The sequence below is a fragment of the Cherax quadricarinatus genome, chromosome 66 (assembly GCF_038502225.1).
Source record: "Cherax quadricarinatus isolate ZL_2023a chromosome 66, ASM3850222v1, whole genome shotgun sequence".
NCBI lineage: Eukaryota > Metazoa > Arthropoda > Malacostraca > Decapoda > Parastacidae > Cherax > Cherax quadricarinatus.
Genome location: NC_091357.1, coordinates 20,765,488 through 20,787,817, shown reverse-complemented (window position 1 = coordinate 20,787,817; position 22,330 = coordinate 20,765,488). Strand labels below are relative to the sequence as shown.

The following is a 22,330-nucleotide window of genomic DNA, read 5'->3' as shown; positions in this document are numbered from 1 at the left end:
GAAATCTATCATAGTTTAAGTTGTACAATAGTTCTATTAATTATAAATTAATCTAATTTAATACAAAAATCTGTTTTAAATACAGGTGCTCCTTGACTTACAATGGTTCGACTTATGTTGTTTTGACTTTATGATGGTGCAAAAGCAATTACGTACTTTGGAGATGAAACTTGAGATAGTTACCCAACATGAAGGTGACAAGTCTGTAACTTGTATATTCATGTATTTAGTTTTCACTGCTGGCACTATTTACTTAGTTACAGTAATTATTTATTTACTTATTCAGTAAGAGTAATTATTTATTTATTTAGCATATCGTATTCATATTTGACGCATGATATTTTCTACTTAGAATGGGTTCGTTGGAGCATAACCCCATTGTAAATCGAGAGCATCTGTATATAGGAGTTTTCTCTTTTTATGTAATTTTGCTTATGCAAATTCACTATTATATGATGCCCCATTTCTATGGATAATTCCCCACATACAATATACATCTGATGTATGAAATTAGTGTGGTCTGCAAAGTATACTTAAGAGTCTTATTAAGCAGAATTAAGTACAGGGTGTTTCAAGAAGATGGATCCAATCTCAAAGAAGACTGCTTTGAAATTAGGTCCATCTTTTGAGTTTAGCAAAATGAGAGACACTTGTACAGTGACACTTTGATTTATTTATACAGGCTAACAGGGGGAGAGGCTGTCTGGTTGTACCAACTGCATTTACTTTTTTTTTTAATGCACTGGTCTTCTCCCACCGAGGCAGGGTAACCTAAAAAGGAAAATGAAGGTTTTTCTTTTTACATTTAGTAATTCATACATGACATTAACAATACCTGACAATTCTGTAAACAATAGACATGTCCACTGTTTGAGGACTTTGTCTAATGACCTGATTTTGCCTGCATAATCCAAAATCTTTTAAATTGAGGTTTGTTAAATCAAAACTTTACTGTACTCTTATTTAACCTATGAATTAACTCTTACCATAAGTGCAGTTGTGTCATTTGAGTCATGGCATTGAGGGGGACCGCCACCATGTGGTGGATGGTGGAGAGCAGCTGAATGCGGTACTGTGGTGGAGAGTGGTGAATGCGGTGGATGAACATCTCCAGTAGAGCGTGTAATATGCTCCACACATGACTCTTGTAAACCACTGGCAGCAGATTTGCTGTAGAGGAGAAAGCCGTTCATTCAACAGTTGTCCAGAGAGCTTTCTGAAGCAAACTAAGTCTCTCTAGTTCTGTTTCTTTAGATAGCAGTAGATAGCATCAAGCACTGCAGACACCAAAAAGATAACCAATTGCACATAATATCAAATAATATTATTATGGTAGCACAGATATCACACAACAAGAGGAAATATTTCACAACTCACAATAAAAATCGTAAACTGTTTTGGGACCAGTCCAAATGGATGATGACTCCCAGTCCTTAACCACTACAATGCACATTCTCAGCAAAATTTTTACATTTTTGTGCCTACTTCCCTTATATATGGCATCAGCTTATAGCTCCAGGGATGGCTGCCCTTGCAACAAGACCTCAGACCAGGTCTCATGAACCAGTAAGGAAATAGTTCAGGAATAACAACTATTAAGAAATACAGAGAAAAGTAAAGATGAGTGTATCCTAAACATATGACATTGTAGGATTTACCTATCATCGTGTTTGTTCATGAGACAGAAAGAGAAAACCTGTAATCATGGCAGAGTCCAAAACATTAAACAGACTTCTGCTTTGCTTGTATGGATGGCTGTTGTCTACTTACCTACTACCTACAAAATAAAAAAAAGTTTTAGAGATAACTATTATGAAGAAACCAAGGAAGCAAGAGGATGTGTGTTGAGAATGAAAGCTGTGAAATGCTTAATAAGGAGGCAGAGGCATTTGAGCGATGGAGGGAATATTATAAAAAAATTAACGTAGACCAGAAAACGAGTTACATGTAAGGAAAGAGAGGAATTATTTCCAATAAGAATGAGACTTAGACAAGTATATGTGATGCTGCCACGGGTATTTATTATTTAGTGTGTTGACAGGTGGATGTTGTGGAAGTGAATGCTGGTCTGTTTTGAAAAGGTGTGATTCTGAATAATAATGATTCTGGTGTGTTACTGGGAGATTCTGAAGAGAAATTGCAGAGATTTGTAGGAGTTTAGAAGAAAATGTTAAAGAAAGGAAACTGAAAAATGAATGCAGAAAATAACATGATTATGAGAAGTACAAATTAACAAATAGTTACAGGTCAGAATAGAAAGATAGAGTATGGTGGAGGTGAATAATTATAAATACCTCAGAGTGGAAGCATCAGAAGACAATGTAGGTCTATGAAAGATGAGGTAAATCAGATTAACAAAAGGAAGAATGACAAGTCTATAGAAAAAAGAAATCTGTCAATGGATGCAAAAAATAAAAATGTTTCAGAGCATAACGGTGCTAAAGTTTCATAGGGGTGTGACACTGAGTCTTTAAATGTAAGAGAAAAGAGGTGGAAGGTATGACAATATCTTAGCTGTGATTAACGTGTAGTGTGAATATTAAGAAGAGAATGAAAGATGAAGCAAAATGAAATGTATAAATCAAAGATCAGATCAGAGGTTGTTGAGATGGGCTGGATGGAAGATGATAAATGAGACATTTGTGAAACATTTGGGTATCCTTATTCTGGAAACATTTTGCCAGAATCAAGATACCCAAATGTTTCAAAAGTATCTCATTTACCATATTGTTAGTTTTTTAAACCATTTATTCATGGAAGGAAGTCGTTAAAGATTTATTAAGAGGTATGAGCTTGAACATACTAGATCAGTGTAAGCAGAGGAGAGTGATCTATCATACCTCAAGAGTTGTTAAGTGTGAACTAGGTATATCTACGAAAGAGTAAAGGCAATGACTAGGCAGTCTTGAGTTTTGGTAGTTAGTAAGTACAGTGCCTTCACTATGAGAACATGGAAAAAATATCTGAGATTCAGTGGGTGAACATCAGAAAAGGCTACTAAAATGAGGGTGAATGTGTTTTCCTTTGGATGCCCTTGGCTTGGTAGCAAATAGCCAATGAGTTACAAATAATATCAAAGTACAATACAAGGTAAAAGCAACTCCACTTATATTCAACGATCTCTTCACACTTTTCCATGGGAAAGTAGAAAAGAATTCTTCCATAAGCCAATAAGCTGTACATGTTGTAAACGGTGACTAAAATGCCGGGAGCAAGGGGCTAGTAGCCCCTTCTCCTGCATAAATTACTGAAGTTTGGGTGAGATATAAGCGACTACTGGCAGAGAGGTAGGCTAGTGCAAAGATGAGTAGTAGGGGGGTTGAAGAGGGTTGGAATAGTTTTAAAAATGCAGTATTAGAATGTGGGGCAGAAGTTTGTGGTTATAGGAGGGTGGGGGCAGGAGGAAAGAGGAGTGATTGGTGGAATGATGAAGTAAAGGGTGTGATAAAAGAGAAAAAGGTAGCTTATGAGAGGTTTTTACAAAGCAGAAGTGTTATAAGAAGAGCAGAGTATATGGAGAGTAAAAGAAAGGTAAAGAGAGTGGTGAGAGAGTGCAAAAGGAGAGCAGATGATAGAGTGGGAGAGGCACTGTCAAGAAATTTTAATGAAAATAAGAACAAATTTTGGAGTGAGTTAAACAAGTTAAAAAAGCCTAGGGAAAGTATGGATTTGTCAGTTAAAAACAGAGTAGGGGAGTTAGTAGATGGGGAGATGGAGGTATTAGGTAGATGGCGAGAATATTTTGAGGAACTTTTAAATGTTAAGGAAGAAACAGAGGCAGTAATTTCATGCACTGGTCAGGGAGGTATACCATCTTTTAAGAGTGAAGAAGAGCAGAATGTAAGTGTGGGGGAGGTACGTGAGGCATTACGTAAAATGAAAGGGGGTAAAGCAGCTGGAACTGATGGGATCATGACAGAAATGTTAAAAGCAGGGGGGGATATAGTGTTGGAGTGGTTGGTACTTTTGTTTAATAAATGTATGAAAGAGGGGAAGGTACCTAGGGATTGGAGGAGAGCATGTATAGTCCCTTTATATAAAGGGAAAGGGGACAAAAGAGACTGTAAAAATTATAGAGGAATAAGCTTACTGAGTATACCAGGAAAAGTGTACGGTAGGGTTATAATTGAAAGAATTAGAGGTAAGACAGAATGTAAGATTGCGGATGAGCAAGGAGGTTTCAGAGTGGGTAGGGGATGTGTAGATCAAGTGTTTACATTGAAGCATATATGTGAACAGTATTTAGATAAAGGTAGGGAAGTTTTTATTGCATTTATGGATTTAGAAAAGGCATATGATAGAGTGGATAGAGGAGCAATGTGGCAGATGTTGCAAGTATATGGAATTGGTGGTAAGTTATTAAATGCTGTAAAGAGTTTTTATGAGGATAGTGAGGCTCAGGTTAGGGTGTGTAGATGAGAGGGAGACTACTTCCTGGTAAAAGTAGGTCTTAGACAGGGATGTGTAATGTCACCATGGTTGTTTAATATATTTATAGATGGGGTTGTAAAGGAAGTAAATGCTAGGATGTTCGGGAGAGGGGTGGGATTAAATTTTGGGGAATCAAATTCAAAATGGGAATTGACACAGTTACTTTTTGCTGATGATACTATGCTTATGGAAGATTCTAAAGAAAAATTGCAAAGGTTAGTGGATGAGTTTGGGAATGTGTGTAAAGGTAGAAAGTTGAAAGTGAACATAGAAAAGAGTAAGGTGATGAGGGTGTCAAATGATTTAGATAAAGAAAAATTGGATATCAAATTGGGGAGGAGGAGTATGGAAGAAGTGAATGTTTTCAGATACTTGGGAGTTGACGTGTCGGCGGATGGATTTATGAAGGATGAGGTTAATCATAGAATTGATGAGGGAAAAAAGGTGAGTGGTGCGTTGAGGTATATGTGGAGTCAAAAAACGTTATCTATGGAGGCAAAGAAGGGAATGTATGAAAGTATAGTAGTACCAACACTCTTATATGGGTGTGAAGCTTGGGTGGTAAATGCAGCAGCGAGGAGACGGTTGGAGGCAGTGGAGATGTCTTGTTTAAGGGCAATGTGTGGTGTAAATATTATGCAGAAAATTCGGAGTGTGGAAATTAGGAAAAGGTGTGGAGTTAATAAAAGTATTAGTCAGAGGGCAGAAGAGGGGTTGTTGAGGGGGTTTGGTCATTTAGAGAGAATGGATCAAAGTAGAATGACATGGAAAGCATATAAATCTATAGGGGAAGGAAGGCGGGGTAGGGGTCGTCCTCGAAAGGGTTGGAGAGAGGGGGTAAAGGAGGTTTTGTGGGCAAGGGGCTTGGACTTCCAGCAAGCGTGCATGAGCATGTTAGATAGGAGTGAATGGAGACGAATGGTACTTGGGACCTGACGATCTGTTGGAGTGTGAGCAGGGTAATATTTAGTGAAGGGATTCAGGGAAACCGGTTATTTTCATACAGTCGGACTTGAGTCCTGGAAATGGGAAGTACAATGCCTGCACTTTAAAGGAGGGGTTTGAGATATTGGCAGTTTGGAGGGATATGTTGTGTATCTTTATATGTGTATGCTTCTAGACTGTTGTATTCTGAGCACCTCTGCAAAAACAGTGATAATGTGCGAGTGTGGTGAAAGTGTTGAATGATGATGAAAGTATTTTCTTTTTGGGGATTTTCTTTCTTTTTTTGGGTCACCCTGCCTCGGTGGGAGACGGCCGACTTGTTGAAAAAAAAAAAGAGAAAAAAAAAAAGAAGAAACCTAGGTAACAGGTTGGTAGACAGCAATGCCCAGGGAGGTACTACTGTCCTGCCAAGTGACGTAAAACGAAAGCCTGTAATTGTTTTACATGATGGTAGGATTGCTGGTGTCCATTTTTCTGTCTCATAAACATGCAAGGTTTCAGGCACGGCTTGCTACTTCTACCTACACTTAGGTCACGCTATACATACATGTACAAGCATATATATACACACCCCTCTGGGTTTTCTTCTATTTTCTTACTAGTTCTTGTTCTTGTTTATTACCTCTTATCTCCATGGGGAAGTAGAACAGAATTCTTCCTCCGTAAGCCATGCGTGTTGTAAGAGGCGACTAAAATGCCAGGAGCAAGTGGCTAGTAACCCCTTCTCCTGTATAAATAACTAAATTTAAAATGAGAAACTCGTTTTTCTTTTTGGGCCACCCCGCCTCGGTGGGATACGGCCGGTTTGTTGAAAGAAACAAAGAAAGAATCAAAAAGAAGCACTAAACCACAAGGGCTATACAGTGCTGTACATGATGATAGGATTGCTGGTGTCTTTTTTCTGTCTCATAAACATGCAAAATTTCAGGTACATCTTGCTACTTCTATTTACACTTAGGTCACACTACACATGTATGTACTGGTTCTTCTTCTTGTTTATTTCCTCTTATCTCCATGAGGAGGTGAAACCGAATTCTTCCTCCGTAAGCCATGCATGTCATGAGAGGCAACTAAAATGCCAGAAGCAAGGGGCTATTATTATTATCATAATCATGGGGAGCGCTAAACCCGTAGGATTATACAGCACATGAGGGGGGGGAATGGAAGGTATTCAGGCTCAATTCAGGGAACCGGAGCACAGGTCCAATTCCCTAGATCAAGAGCCCCTCACCAGCATCAAGGAACCTCCCTTGAGGGAAGCATGAGGCTAGAAACCCCTTCTCCTGCATAAATTACTAAATTTAAAAAGAGGAGCTTTTGTTTTTCTTTTTGGGCCACCTTGAATCAGTGGAAGATGGCCAGTGTGTTAAAAATAAAAAGAATCTCTTCACACTCACTTATGAAAGTCTTGATTCCAATACTCTCAATCTCGGTGTAAACCAGAAGTCGTGCATAAGTTTCGATGAGTGCTGGGGCCAGTGCTACCCCAGATTTATGCTGTGCTTGTTTTTGAATGTGCTGAAAATAAATTATTTGTTTTAACTGCTGTATGATTGTACCAATCTGTCCTCATCTTGGACATCATAGCCTCATATGATGTTTTATTAATATTTCCAGACTTACTTATTCCTGTAAGTCCAAGCAATACATCCAAATTTTGGGGAGGTTAGTTATATGTCTATAAAATCATTATATCAGATTAACTTAAAAACTTATATAATAAAGGAAAAGTAGTGTACACACCTGTCCAATGTTGTGTACGAGACTCATCTTGACGTGCACTGTGAGGGCATCAAGAAAGGTTATGGAGAGAGGTGAGGTGCTGCCCAGGGCTACGCAGTTTATGCCTGGCATTGGAACAGTGGATTTCTGATTTCCCTGAATACTTTCAGACAATATGAGAATGGGTCTCTGAAAATATTCCTGTGTAGGGAGAGGGTGTAGATCAACAGCTGCAACTATCAATATTTTTTTTTTTAAACTGACCATATCCCACCAAGGCAGGGTGACTCCCCCCCCAAAAAAAAAGTTTTCCTTTTAAATTTAGTAATGTATACAGGAGAAGGGTTACTAGCCCCTTGCTCCCGGCATTTTAGTCGCCTCTTACGACACGCATGGTTACGGAGGAAGAATTCTGTTCCACTTCCCCATGGAAATCAACATATATGTATGCTTTCTAATAAAATTTTATCCTAAGTACAGTACTAACATCCATTTATTTTTCTTCTGTTATGCCTTACAAGAATGAGTAAAATATTATTATTAAGCTCATGAGTATTTTTTAAATGCATTTTATCCAGCTTTAAAACTCTCTAAGAAGATTACAGATTTGGGAAAGACACAGGTTTAGTTGGTAAAACAAGCATTATGGGCAGAATCTGAAGCTTCCTTGGAAAAATCATGGTTATTGAGTAAACCTGACCAAAATTAAAATGTTACAGTAGTAATGACTCACAAAATCATAATAAGATTGAAAGGAAATTACAGAACGGGTGAGGTTTGAACTCATGGTGAGCGAGTGCTGAAACACACAGGCCAGTGCGTCAACCACTGGACTAGTTGGTTCTATAAGATTCATTCAACTAGATACATTTTTATACACCATATTGAGGTTAGCATGGATGCTGGATGCATCTTATTAGAGCCAGCTGGCCAAGTGGTTAACACACTGGCCTGTGAATTGTAGGCCTTGCTTGCCATTAGTTTGAACCCCACCTGTTCCATGAATTATTTACAGTAATAATGGTGAAATATTACCTGATTAGTAGAATAAGCATTTAACAGCAGGGCAATTCTGTAGTCAGGTGGCGTACCAGCAGTAATGAGCGGCAACTGTGGGTTAAGGGCCAAGCTTTGAAGAAACCTGTCGAGAAAAATACTTCTTCACATCAACTCCACAAGTATTCTTTAGCAAAATTACAAAAGAGAGCCAGTCAAGCCCACTTACAAAAAAAGAGCATAATATCATTTGAACTAATACAGGTCAGGCATTTATCTCAGGTTGATGGACTCAGGAGCACAAAGTTCTGTTATACCAAGCTTCCAGAATTTGAGATCAAACCTACAGTTTAACATGTATAATCTAATTTTGACTATCAATAGTTTTTTAACACATCGACCATTTTCCACCGAGGCAGGGTGACTGAAAGAGAAGAAACACTCATCATCACTCGCTCCATCACTGTCTTGCCAGAGGTGTGCTAATATTTATATTTTTTTTTTTATTATCACACCGGCCGATTCCCACCAAGGCAGGGTGGCCCGAAAAAGAAAAACTTTCACCATCATTCACTCCATCACTGTCTTGCCAGAAGGGTGCTTTACACTACAGTTTTTAAACTGCAACATTAACACCCCTCCTTCAGAGTGCAGGCACTGTACTTCCCATCTCCAGGACTCAAGTCCGGCCTGCCGGTTTCCCTGAATCCCTTCATAAATGTTACTTTGCTCACACTCCAACAGCACGTCAAGTATTAAAAACCATTTGTCTCCATTCACTCCTATCAAACACGCTCACGCATGCCTGCTGGAAGTCCAAGCCCCTCGCACACAAAACCTCCTTTACCCCCTCCCTCCAACCCTTCCTAGGCCGACCCCTACCCCGCCTTCCTTCCACTACAGACTGATACACTCTTGAAGTCATTCTGTTTCGCTCCATTCTCTCTACATGTCCGAACCACCTCAACAACCCTTCCTCAGCCCTCTGGACAACAGTTTTGGTAATCCCGCACCTCCTCCTAACTTCCAAACTACGAATTCTCTGCATTATATTCACACCACACATTGCCCTCAGACATGACATCTCCACTGCCTCCAGCCTTCTCCTCGCTGCAACATTCATCACCCACGCTTCACACCCATATAAGAGCGTTGGTAAAACTATACTCTCATACATTCCCCTCTTTGCCTCCAAGGACAAAGTTCTTTGTCTCCACAGACTCCTAAGTGCACCACTCACTCTTTTTCCCTCATCAATTCTATGATTCACCTCATCTTTCATAGACCCATCCGCTGACACGTCCACTCCCAAATATCTGAATACGTTCACCTCCTCCATACTCTCTCCCTCCAATCTGATATTCAATCTTTCATCACCTAATCTTTTTGTTATCCTCATAACCTTACTCTTTCCTGTATTCACCTTTAATTTTCTTCTTTTGCACACCCTACCAAATTCATCCACCAATCTCTGCAACTTCTCTTCAGAATCTCCCAAGAGCACAGTGTCATCGGCAAAGAGCAGCTGTGACAACTCCCACTTTGTGTGTGATTCTTTATCTTTTAACTCCACGCCTCTTGCCAAGACCCTCGCATTTACTTCTCTTACAACCCCATCTATAAATATATTAAACAACCACGGTGACATCACACATCCTTGTCTAAGGCCTACTTTTACTGGGAAAAAATTTCCCTCTTTCCTACATACTCTAACTTGAGCCTCACTATCCTCGTAAAAACTCTTCACTGCTTTCAGTAACCTACCTCCTACACCATACACTTGCAACATCTGCCACATTGCCCCCCTATCCACCCTGTCATACGCCTTTTCCAAATCCATAAATGCCACAAAGACCTCTTTAGCCTTATCTAAATACTGTTCACTTATATGTTTCACTGTAAACACCTGGTCCACACACCCCCTACCTTTCCTAAAGCCTCCTTGTTCATCTGCTATCCTATTCTCCGTCTTACTCTTAATTCTTTCAATTATAACTCTACCATACACTTTACCAGGTACACTCAACAGACTTATCCCCCTATAATTTTTGCACTCTCTTTTATCCCCTTTGCCTTTATACAAAGGAACTATGCATGCTCTCTGCCAATCCCTAGGTACCTTACCCTCTTCCATACATTTATTAAATAATTGCACCAACCACTCCAAAACTATATCCCCACCTGCTTTTAACATTTCTATCTTTATCCCATCAATCCCGGCTGCCTTACCCCCTTTCATTTTACCTACTGCCTCACGAACTTCCCCCACACTCACAACTGGCTCTTCCTCACTCCTACAAGATGTTATTCCTCCTTGCCCTATACACGAAATCACAGCTTCCCTATCTTCATCAACATTTAACAATTCCTCAAAATATTCCTTCCATCTTCCCAATACCTCTACCTCTCCATTTAATAACTCTCCTCTCCTATTTTTAACTGACAAATCCATTTGTTCTCTAGGCTTTCTTAACTTGTTAATCTCACTCCAAAACTTTTTCTTATTTTCAACAAAATTTGTTGATAACATCTCACCCACTCTCTCATTTGCTCTCTTTTTACATTGCTTCACCACTCTCTTAACTTCTCTCTTTTTCTCCATATACTCTTCCCTCCTTGCATCACTTCTACTTTGTAAAAACTTCTCATATGCTAACTTTTTCTCCCTTACTACTCTCTTTACATCATCATTCCACCAATCGCTCCTCTTCCCTCCTGCACCCACTTTCCTGTAACCACAAACTTCTGCTGAACACTCTAACACTACATTTTTAAACCTACCCCATACCTCTTCGACCCCATTGCCTATGCTCTCATTAGCCCATCTATCCTCCAATAGCTGTTTATATCTTACCCTAACTGCCTCCTCTTTTAGTTTATAAACCTTCACCTCTCTCTTCCCTGATGCTTCTATTCTCCTTGTATCCCATCTACCTTTTACTCTCAGTGTAGCTACAACTAGAAAGTGATCTGATATATCTGTGGCCCCTCTATAAACATGTACATCCTGAAGTCTACTCAACAGTCTTTTATCTACCAATACATAATCCAACAAACTACTGTCATTTCGCCCTACATCATATCGTGTATACTTATTTATCCTCTTTTTCTTAAAATATGTATTACCTATAACTAAACCCCTTTCTATACAAAGTTCAATCAAAGGGCTCCCATTATCATTTACACCTGGCACCCCAAACTTACCTACCACACCCTCTCTAAAAGTTTCTCCTACTTTAGCATTCAAGTCCCCTACCACAATTACTCTCTCACTTGGTTCAAAGGCTCCTATACATTCACTTAACATCTCCCAAAATCTCTCTCTCTCCTCTGCATTCCTCTCTTCTCCAGGTGCATACACGCTTATTATGACCCACTTCTCGCATCCAACCTTTACTTTAATCCACATAATTCTTTTTCTGTCTCATAAACACGCTAAGATAACAGGGATATCTTGCTACTCCTACTTACACTTTGGTCACACTTCACAGACACGCACATGCATATATATATATACATACATCTAGGTTTTTCTCCTTTTTCTAAATAGCTCTTGTTCTTTTTTATTTCTTCTATTGTCCATGGGGAAGTGGAAAAGAATCTTTCCTCCGTAAGCCATGCGTGTCGTATGAGGCGACTAAAATGCCGGGAGCAATGGGCTAGTAACCCCTTCTCCTGTATACAATTACTAAAAAAGAGAAGAAGAAAAACTTTATAAAACTGGGTTGCTTAAATGTGCGTGGATGTAGTGCGGATGACAAGAAACAGATGATTGCTGATGTTATGAATGAAAAGAAGTTGGATGTCCTGGCCCTAAGCGAAACAAAGCTGAAGGGGGTAGGAGAGTTTCAGTGGGGGGAAATAAATGGGATTAAATCTGGAGTATCTGAGAGAGTTAGAGCAAAGGAAGGGGTAGCAGTAATGTTAAATGATCAGTTATGGAAGGAGAAAAGAGAATATGAATGTGTGCTAATACTAGTTCAATAACTACAACATACATATCTCCACCCCTCCTTCAGAGTGCAGGCACTGTATTTCCCACCTCCAGGACTCAAGTCCAACTAACCAGTTCCTCTGAATCCCTTCATAAATGTTACTTTGCTCACACTCCAATAGCACTTTAAGTCATAAAAACCACTTGCCAATAGTTTATGTGAAGATTAATTAAAGGTGAGCAAAGAGAAATACACTAGAATTACAATACTAGGCATGACCAATAGCCAGAACTACTCCCAGCAAATACAAATACTACTACAATACAAATACAAATACTATACTACAATATTACAGTTCTACAAAATCATACACTACTCTTGCATTTCTAGTGACTACTTTCAAAATTTATATTTTGTTAAGGACCTTTGATGATCCTCAGAGTTGGACAAGTATAAATGGTCAAATTTCCTTTTCAAAAAACCATGTTTACCAAAGCAAAGAATAAGCTTGGCTTCAATCCTAGCAGAAATACATACAGTACGATTATGAGTTGAAGGAGGAGGTCAAGCAATGACAGAGCCCACAACTTGCTTTGAATGTCATGATTATATAGGCTTTGATTTCTTGATATTTCTACACATAATACTCTTCTAATTTTGCATTCAGACATTTTAATCTTCAGAAAAAATAGATATCATAAGAGATTTTAGTAACTACAAGCACAAAAATTGAGTGGAATACTTCCTAAAAGGTGAACTTGTAATCTACATGTACTCATAATGATTCTTCATCACAGGTGAATTTGTAATCTATACATACTCATGGTGGTTCTTAAACACAGGTGGCAGCGAGCGAGGTGTCTTAATATTGTCTGCCTGAGCCTTCTTCAATATATGCATCAAAATACACATGGCAGCCATCTGCATGACACACCGAGGGTCAGAGTAGTCAGGTACTGGTATTGGTTCAGGCTCGGGATACAGCACCTCTGAAACAGTAAATGGGTTACTGTATATTACTTCACTGTATATCATTATTATTTTATTATTTTTTCAACACGTCGGCCATCTCCCACCCAGGCAGGGTGACCCAAAAAAAGCCACTTTCACCATCATTCACACATAATTACTGTCTTCGCAGAGGTGCTCAGATACAACAGTTTAGATGTCACTCCAAACGGACAATATCCCAAACCACTCCTAAACCCGTAGGGATTATATAATGCCTGTGGAGGCAGATGGAAGGCATTCAGGCTTAATTCAGGGAACTGGAGTACAGATCCAATTCCCTAAATCAAGAGTCCCTCACCCTTCACTATGCAGGAGCAGCAGTATGGATTGTAAAAAAAAAAAAATACCTATGTCTAGTTCCTAAGTAGTCTGTAAGCATTAGGATTAGTCCACCAAAAATGAACCACATGCTAGTGGCTTTCTTTGTGCTTAACAATATTTTATAACATGTAAACTACAATTTGTATACTGCAGAAAGAAATAAAGTTTGTTTGAATCCACTTCATAGTGCCACATATAGATTCAATTTTCTCTTATAATGATTGATATAACTTACCAATGAGTCTGAGAACCGGGAGAAAGTCTGAGAACTGATTCTTCTGTATACTGCCAGAGAGAAACTGCAAGAGAACCCACATCAGGTGGTCCCGTCCTTGGTGTCTACCTTTTGCCTTGAGCTGGGGAAAAAAAACTAATTTTTTTTTTAACACACTGGCTGTCTTCCACTGAGGCAGGGTGACCTGACAAGGAAGAAATGCTTCTGTAGAGTTTTTCTTCTTTTTACATTCAGTAATTTACTAAATGAATCTTATTGCAGCCAGCTGGCCCAGTGGCTTGTGTACTGGCCTGGAGTTTTATGACTCACCATGGGTTCTAACCCCACCTGGAGACCTGGAGTTACCTGGAGAGAGTTCCGGGGGTCAACGCCCCCGCGGCCCGGTCTGTGACCAGGCCTCCTGGTGGATCAGAGCCTGATCAACCAGGCTGTTGCTGCTGGCTGCATGCAAACCAATGTACGAGCCACAGCCCGGCTGATCAGGAACTGACTTTAGGTGCTTGTCCAGTGCCAGCTTGAAGACTGCCAGGGGTCTGTTGGTAATCCCCCTTATGTGTGCTGGGAGGCAGTTGAACAGTCTCGGGCCCCTGACACTTATTGTATGGTCTCTTAACGTGCTGAGATTTGTCTACATTTAGTAATTTACACAGAAGCGATTACTAGCCCATTGCTCCTGGCATTTTAGTGGCCTCTTATGACATGTATGGCTTATGAAGGAAGGATTCTTATCCACTTCAGTATAAATTACTAAATGTAAAAAGAAGAGAAACTTCATACAGTTTTCTTCTTGGTGGGAGATGGCTGGTATGTTGAAAAAAACAACATTTATCATACTAAAAAGAATTAAAAGTGAATTTTTCACAGAGAAACCAGTACAAGTACACTCTCATATAAGTAACCAAAAATTTCTAATAATGAAATAGATTGATGACATTTTTTGTGAAGCAGCTCCCAAGTCTACCTAAAACCTTCTCTGAACACCCCAACTCTTAGAGATTAAATTATGACACACACACACACAAAAGACAAATAGGAATTAATCAGTACTAACATAGTATATCAGAGTTATTGAGATTGTGGTACTGATCACTAGAAGGTATGTACTGTATTCCACACATCCATCGTAAGAAGAAAACTTTAAACTTCTAAAGTGATGCCAGTAAGATGAAGATACATTTATTAACCTCTCATAATCCTCTTATATTATAGAGAGCATAGAGAAGAATATGATGACCAAGAGGATATATAAATCTAGGGAAGGAAAGATGGGTAGAGGTCGACCCAAAAGAACTGGAGGGAGGGGGTAAAGGACGTTTTTAGTGGTAGGGGCTTGAGCATCCAGCAGGCTTATGTGACTGTTTTAGATGGGAGTGAGAGGAAACAATTGATTTTTATGGCTTGATATGCTGTTGGAGTATGAACAAGGTAACATTTATAGAGAGATTTACGGAAAAGAGTTAACTGGACTTGATTCCTGGAGGTTAAAATTACAGTGCCTGCACTCTCAGGAAGGGGAGGGATGTTGCACTTCAGAGGGTAATGTGAATCTTTAATGTATATATTGAGGAAATTCGGTAGTTTTGGAAAACTGTAAGTCTTAAAATGATTGACAGAGCATGATTGTATATTAAACTGCATCTTACCTTCTCATGCAATCTCAGAACCAAAGATGGAAACGAAATGAGCTGGAACAAGACGAAATAGATGAGAAGAGATGACAGATGTGCACAAAAACAAGGACTGTGATCTGCACAAGTAGAGGAGGAGCCATTACTAGGTGAGCCATTGGTGGAGGAGCCACTGCCAGAGTTATCCACACGACTACAGTCTTGTTCTAAAGCGGCTATTATCAGCTCCACCAGCTGTTCCTCCAGGGCAATACATCGCTGCTTTTGCTATAATAAACAAAAATAATTTTATCAAGTCGAGTACTTATGAGTCATCAGATAAAAAAAAAGAGAAGGATATTACTAGTAATTTTCTGTATTTTTGGAAAAAACAAGTCAAGATTCGAAGTGCAGTACTAAATATCTCTTGGTCTACAAAAATCACTTATAAAATAGCTACTGTCAAAACCTATGAATACAATCAAATACAGTGGACTCCTGATTAACGATATTTTTTCACTCCAGAAGTATGTTCAGGTGCCAGTACTGACCGAATTTGTTCCCATAAGGAATATTGTGAAGTAGATTAGTCCATTTCAGACCCCCAAACATAAACGTACAAACGCACTTACATAAATACACTTACATAATTGGTCGCATTCGGAGGTGATCGTTATGCGGGGGTCCACTGTATAGCATATGTGGATTTTATTATACTATTCACTGAGAGGCATTAAACCTGCAATGGTCATACAGGACTTGGGAAATGGGAGGTAATCAGATGTGATCCAAGGAAGAAGGCTAATGCAACTCCTTAATTCAGGAGGCCTTCACTGGTATCAAGGAACCCCATCCCCCTCCTCCTCTCAAGAAGTGCCTGTGGTATTGTGTGTTAGTGTGTGACTAGTTAATGGCCCAAGTTGGACCAAAACATCGTCCTAAGTTTCTTTCTCCTAGGGGCAGGTTATTTGTGTATTCTTCCATTCATAGTATTGTGCCTTTTTGTTCTGTCTTGCTACTAAGTGATTGCACTTTCTGTATACAGCCCCAGTTCTGATGAACTACTCAGAAATCTCTGCTAATCAGATATGCCCTTAAGCCCCGTTATAAATCTCCATGTAACTTTTCACTCAGTCTAGACTTGTTCCACCTCCACCCTTCAATAGATTCCCTTGGACTAGTCAAAACTTTCAACAAAATGAGGCCTAGATCTTTTTGCAAATGTTAACTTTAGTCTTAATGAAATTCTTTACTGTTACACAAAATGTCTTACTCATTTATTTCTTCTTTCAACACACCGGCCGTATCCCACCGAGGCGGGGTGGCCAAAAAGGAAAAACAAAAGTTTCTCCTTTTACATTTAGTAATATATACAGGAGAAGGGGTTACTAGCCCCTTGCTCCCGGCATTTTAGTCGCCTCTTACAACACGCATGGCTTACGGAGGAAGAATTCTGTTCCACTTCCCCATGGAGAACTCATTTATTTACCAGCATTAAATAACAAAATCACTTTTATCTGACTACAAGGTCTCCAAGCAATGGCTGACACAGTATTTACCAAGTACCTCCTTTCCCATTACTGGCCCGAGATGTTCAACGTAAAGAATGTACCAGCCTGGAGTTTTAGGATTCACTTGCCATGGGTTCAAACTCCGCCCATTCTGTGATTGTTTACAATCGTGTTGTTATGATTTCGTGAGTCTTGAGACATGGTAAATATCTGGTCTTCTCATTTGTACATATTAGTCAGTGAGCATAATTTCAGTTTTTCAAGACATTAAGCATAATTTCAGCTTTAAAGACATTAGCCCGCCCAAAATGCTCCAGCATGATAATGGCTTTCTTTGTACTTAACAAATCAAAATTGTAATTATACATTGTAACCTTTGCAAAGAAATAAAGTCTTTACCTTTATCTTTTATTATGACATTCACCAATATATACATGACCTTTTTAAGATAATTATGATTTATTTTGAATATGCATTTGTAATTCATTTTTTACAAACATACAACAGTTTCAGTTAACAACTCACTTTTTTCTGTATGTCTATCACAGTGCAAACCATCTCCCGAGAGTATGGCTGCCTGAGAATATATCGCAGAAGAAACGGCTGAGGCTCTAGCAGCTCTGGAGTGTACGGCAGGGCACCCTTCAGCTGGAATTTCAGTGTCACAGAATCGAGTTTCCACGAGTTGATGGAAGGACTATTGTGCCCTGAAGCAATATGAATAAATTTAAAAAGAGTAACAATAATGAGGAAAATAAATTAGCAGACACTAATGAATGTATTTTTCTTTATTTGGATTGCCCTGTCTTAATGAGAAATGGTCAATGTATACCTGGAGTGTGTTCCAGAGGTCAATGCCCCTGCAGCCCAGTCCATGACCAGGCTATATTTAATATATTTAACATTGTCAAGGCACACAACAGTCAATAAGAACAAACTGTATACACCTACCATCCGACTTATGACCTGCTCGACTTATGACCACTCGACTTACAACCGTGCTTTTTATGTCAAATTTCTGGGAAATAAACAACTATTTGTGTTGTACACAGTGTTTATCCTAAACCTTACAGTATAAAATACAGTACTAACAACAGTAAAACATGAAATACCAAAATAAAACAATAAAATAAAGTCATTACAAAAATGTTTTGTTGATATTCAGTAGTAAAGTTCGACTTACGACCGGTTTCTCGGAACTGAACTCGGTCGTAAGTCGGATGGTAGGTGTATATACATCTTATATGTCATTCTTGCACTATCTATACAATACTTTCTTCCCTTTGTGGCCATGATAAATTAAGTGAAATATAATTCCTCATCTCATTAAATCATGTTTTATATTTTACTATACTGTATAACAAGTTTATAAACTATAATTTCACATAAAAGAATTAAGAGGACACTAACCGGCATGCTCTACAATGGGGCGGAGTTTTGGACGCACAACTATCGACAGCATTTGAGCAGCTCTTCTAAACTTATCAACAAAATCTGTTAACAGTGATGCCAATTTCTGTAAATATAAGAGTAGTACTGTATTGTATATACAAAAAACCTATATTTTTGCAAACCACCAATTACAAACTTAAATTGTTGCAAAACCCTTAAGATTTTTTTTTTTACATTCATTGGATTTTTTTTTTTTTTTTGCAATTTTGTTATTAATCACTTTTATGCTTCAGTTTAAACACTTGGTCTACACATCCTTCACCCTTCCTAAATCTTCCTTATTCTTCTGCAATCTTACTTTCTGTCTAACCTATAGCACTTTCAATAATAATCTTCATCTACATTTTACCCAGCATGCTCTCATTCTCGCTCTCTTACCCCTTAAATCATTAAAAATTTATTATACACTCACTCCATTTAAATGCTTGATTCGATTCTTTTTTAACATGCTGGCCATCTCCCACTGAGGCAGGGTGACCCAAAAAAAAAAAAAAAAACTTTTACCATCATTCACACTATCACTGTCTTGCCAGAGGCATGCAGATACAACAGTTTATTATAGTTTATTATAAACTTGCAATTAAAGTGAGGAATAGATTGTATATAACTGAAAAAACTGAGAGTTCAGATGACAACGCCTATGATGGAATTCACAGCAGGAACCCTTACCCAATGAGGCCAATGTTTGTAGTCTGGATAAAGCTTAAGAAGTTCATTTACAATAAAATACCCGGGAAGAAGGGATGCATTTCGGTCAAATATCAGTTTCATGACTTCGTACAGAGCATCCACAAGATGTAGTTGGGATCTTCGCAGATTGGTTGGTAGTTGTCGTGCACGTTCTAGACACATCTGTAATGTCAAAAAAGTATTACAGTACACTCTCCTGTACCTACCAATGACATCATTTAATGAAATAAGTACTATATCTATAACAATAATTTCATAAGTCAACCAGTACAAATAGCCCTGGCAATAATTGAGAATACGGACTCTATATGTCTTCAAAATAGGTAGAATTTCTTTTAAATTATTTCCTATATGTCTGCTGAACTACGTATTACCAACACACACGTGTCAAAATCAACAAGGATAACATATTTAAAATTCAGCTTGGGATATCTTACCTTCATAATTTCCCGAACACCTTTGTAGTCCACACCCGTTAATATTTTCTTAATGATACCAAATGCCGTTACCCAGAAGATATCATTATCAGGTATGAGATTCTCATCCATAAGGAGACACAGACATACTACTCTAGAATACAAAATACCCACTTTGAAAAATATGAAACAGAGACCAGACAATTTCTAGCATGGCTTATTAGAAAAGGAAAAACGGCACTCCTGTGTGCTTGTTAAATGAAATTAAAAAAACTTAATTTGTCATGGTTGGAAGTCTAAGTATCAATGTTGAATTCAGTGTTGGAAAGAGGTCTTTATGTGCTGCCCACTGCGACACATCCACATACAATAAACACAGAAACAGCATCATTTTAAGAGCAAATTAAATTTCCCCATGTTTGTACATAATAATGAGTGCTAATAAAGATAATCAGTGAAAATAAATATAGTGAGTGATAATAAAGAAAATATAAACTGAAGAGTGTGACAGCCAGAAATGTGCCGAGGGAGACCTGTTGACATCGACTGTAATATTTAATGTAATCCTTAGTTACATGGAATTTTAGTATTAAAGCTACCTGTGTATAAAGCACTGTACTTGATATGCAAGTCAACACTTGTAGAATCAATGGCAACACGTGCGAATAAAAGAAATGTGTTTAGTAATGGAAAACCGAGTGAGGTTGTAGGCAACAGACCCAGCACACCATCACTGTTACAGTTGTTACACAATATAAAAAATTAGAATTAATTCTTGATTTAATGTGCAATTTTATAATTCCCACAAGTGTTTCTATCCCAGATGCTCAAATTACATAAAACACCTGTATCAAAACAGTTAGAAAGGGGGGAAATCCCACGTGCATTAACCCTTTGAGGGTCGACAGGCCCTCTCCGAAACTCGTTCTCAGGGTCGGCCAAATTTAAAAAAAAAAAAATTATTTTCTCTTATGAAAAGATAGAGAATCTTTTCCCGATCATAAAGACACCAAAAGTTTGAAATTTGATAGAAAACTTACGGAATTATGCTCTCGCAAAGTTAGCGGTCTCGGCGATGTTTACGCATCGGCTATTTTGCCCACTTTGAGCCCCATTTTCGGCCAATTTCACTGTACTAGTCGACAAAAAACATGAATATTTCGCTAGAACTCCATTTTTTCTATCGAATGGGTGCAAGAAACCACTCATTTATGAAATTCAACTATCCAGTACAGTGGTCAGAATTTAGCAATTTTGCCAATTTCACACAAATTTCAAAAGATGCCAATTTCCGAATAGGGTCCAGAATAAACAAGAAAGACATTCCTAGCACTAAAATGACATTTCCTCTAGTCATTAGTAACGTCTCAAGGCCCCTCTTATATTCTTTTGCTTTCCACTTTGAATTTTTATTTTCACAAAAAATATAAGATTTACTGTTATGCAGACTACTGCATTAGTGTAAAAAATGGTATAAATATTATTGGTGCACTTGTGAAAGAATATTAGACTCACCAGTTGACGTGTATTGCACGCTTGGCACGATTTGTGTACTTTTGAAGTTTGGTAAAAATCGAACATTTCTGCTACTTTGAGCTCAATTTCAAGGCACTTTTCTTTGTAAAACCAGTCAAAATCATCTCAATTTCTGTAATATGTCTTCCATTCTATAAAATGAGACCATGAAAACTAGAATACAACAATAAATACCATACGAAAATACACTGCAAAGTCGCTGATTTATTAAAAAAAAATGGTCAAAGTTTTTTTTTTCTCATTATGCACTGTGTGCTGCAGGATTTTTTTTTAGACTGTGCACACTGACCACATAGACCCATTCTTTCATATGAAGGCCTACCAGCTTTCTCCCACTAGATTTGAGGCCGCTAGAATTTATGAGTACTAGTACGTCAAAAACCCCTACGCGTAAGACGTACTAGTACGACGAAAACCCTCAAAGGGTTAATAGCTTGACTTAATAATATACTGTATTTACACATTTCCATATCCTGTACCATAATGCATCTACATGTTGTAGTATGCAAAATAACCACTGTTCACTGCCTTTGTAACTTGTTCAGCTATCAAAACTTTGGGGTCCAGTCCCTGGACCCATTATGTACCTCTGTAATTATTTTTGACTACTGCCCACAGGGTGCATAATAAAGATATTAAACTGAAAAAAAATAGTGAATTTCCGAGCGCTTTCATGAAAAATCATGAAAACGCTTGGAGGTTCATGACTGTTTCACAGTGGTTATTTTACATATTGTGACATCACCTGTTTACTGTGATCTTATTGCATACTGTAATGTGTGATTCTTCAGGTGGTAATACAGCACTGTACTATACCCCACTCCTTTTACATAAAAAATTTAATTATGCTAACAGAAATTACCAATCCAGAATTATGATGACAGATTCTGAATTTGTGTACATCTGTCTTGATGTTGCAGTGTTAACATACTCAATGTGGCACACTTTTAATTATCAAAGGTACTCTAAATCGTCTATCTTATTATAGAATGTAAAGGCATAATGCCGACAGTTATAGTAAATGGAAGGCTGGAAGTTGAGAGCAGATTTATTTGTGACCTACTTGGGTGAAACTGTGTTGGTAGTGGAAAGATGTGTGAGGGTCGAAGCCACAAACTGAGCACGATATGCATTGTTTTGCCGAGCTAACACGGACACAATTGTGCTTACTCCTGTCTCCTGTATTCGAGTCGAAACCTCCACTCCAACTGGCCTGAAATTAAAAAAGAATTAATATATTTGATCAAAACCAGTACAGTACAAAAAATAAATATTGTACCATATACTGTACATCTTTCTTTCTTTCAACACACCGGCAGTATCCCACTGAAGCGGGGTGGCCCAAAAGGAAAAATAAAAGTTTCTCCTTTTACATTTAGTAACATACACAGGAGAAGGGGTTACCAGCCCCTTGCTCCTGGCATTTTAGCCGCCTCTTATGACGTATGGCTTACGGAGGAAGAATTCTGTTCCACTTCCCCATGGAGTATTGTACATAAACTGGGGAAAAAAATGGCAAAAC

The 22,330-nt window shown here is 38.4% G+C and overlaps 1 protein-coding gene across 1 annotated transcript in view; it reads right to left on the bottom strand.

The window, feature by feature from the left end:
• Nucleotides 1–22,330, bottom strand: part of MED23 (mediator complex subunit 23) — a 57,088-nt gene that overhangs the window by 29,746 nt on the left and 5,012 nt on the right. Inside the window, exons 3-14 of the mRNA XM_070099211.1 lie at nt 21,872–22,021; nt 19,294–19,426; nt 18,836–19,018; nt 18,125–18,230; nt 17,240–17,421; nt 15,240–15,491; nt 13,597–13,717; nt 12,850–13,018; nt 8,134–8,239; nt 7,120–7,299; nt 6,774–6,894; nt 987–1,170 (exon numbers count right to left, since the gene is read on the bottom strand). Of these exons, the coding sequence (XP_069955312.1) occupies nt 987–1,170; nt 6,774–6,894; nt 7,120–7,299; nt 8,134–8,239; nt 12,850–13,018; nt 13,597–13,717; nt 15,240–15,491; nt 17,240–17,421; nt 18,125–18,230; nt 18,836–19,018; nt 19,294–19,426; nt 21,872–22,021 (1,887 nt within the window). The remainder of the gene's footprint in view (nt 1–986; nt 1,171–6,773; nt 6,895–7,119; nt 7,300–8,133; nt 8,240–12,849; nt 13,019–13,596; nt 13,718–15,239; nt 15,492–17,239; nt 17,422–18,124; nt 18,231–18,835; nt 19,019–19,293; nt 19,427–21,871; nt 22,022–22,330) is intronic.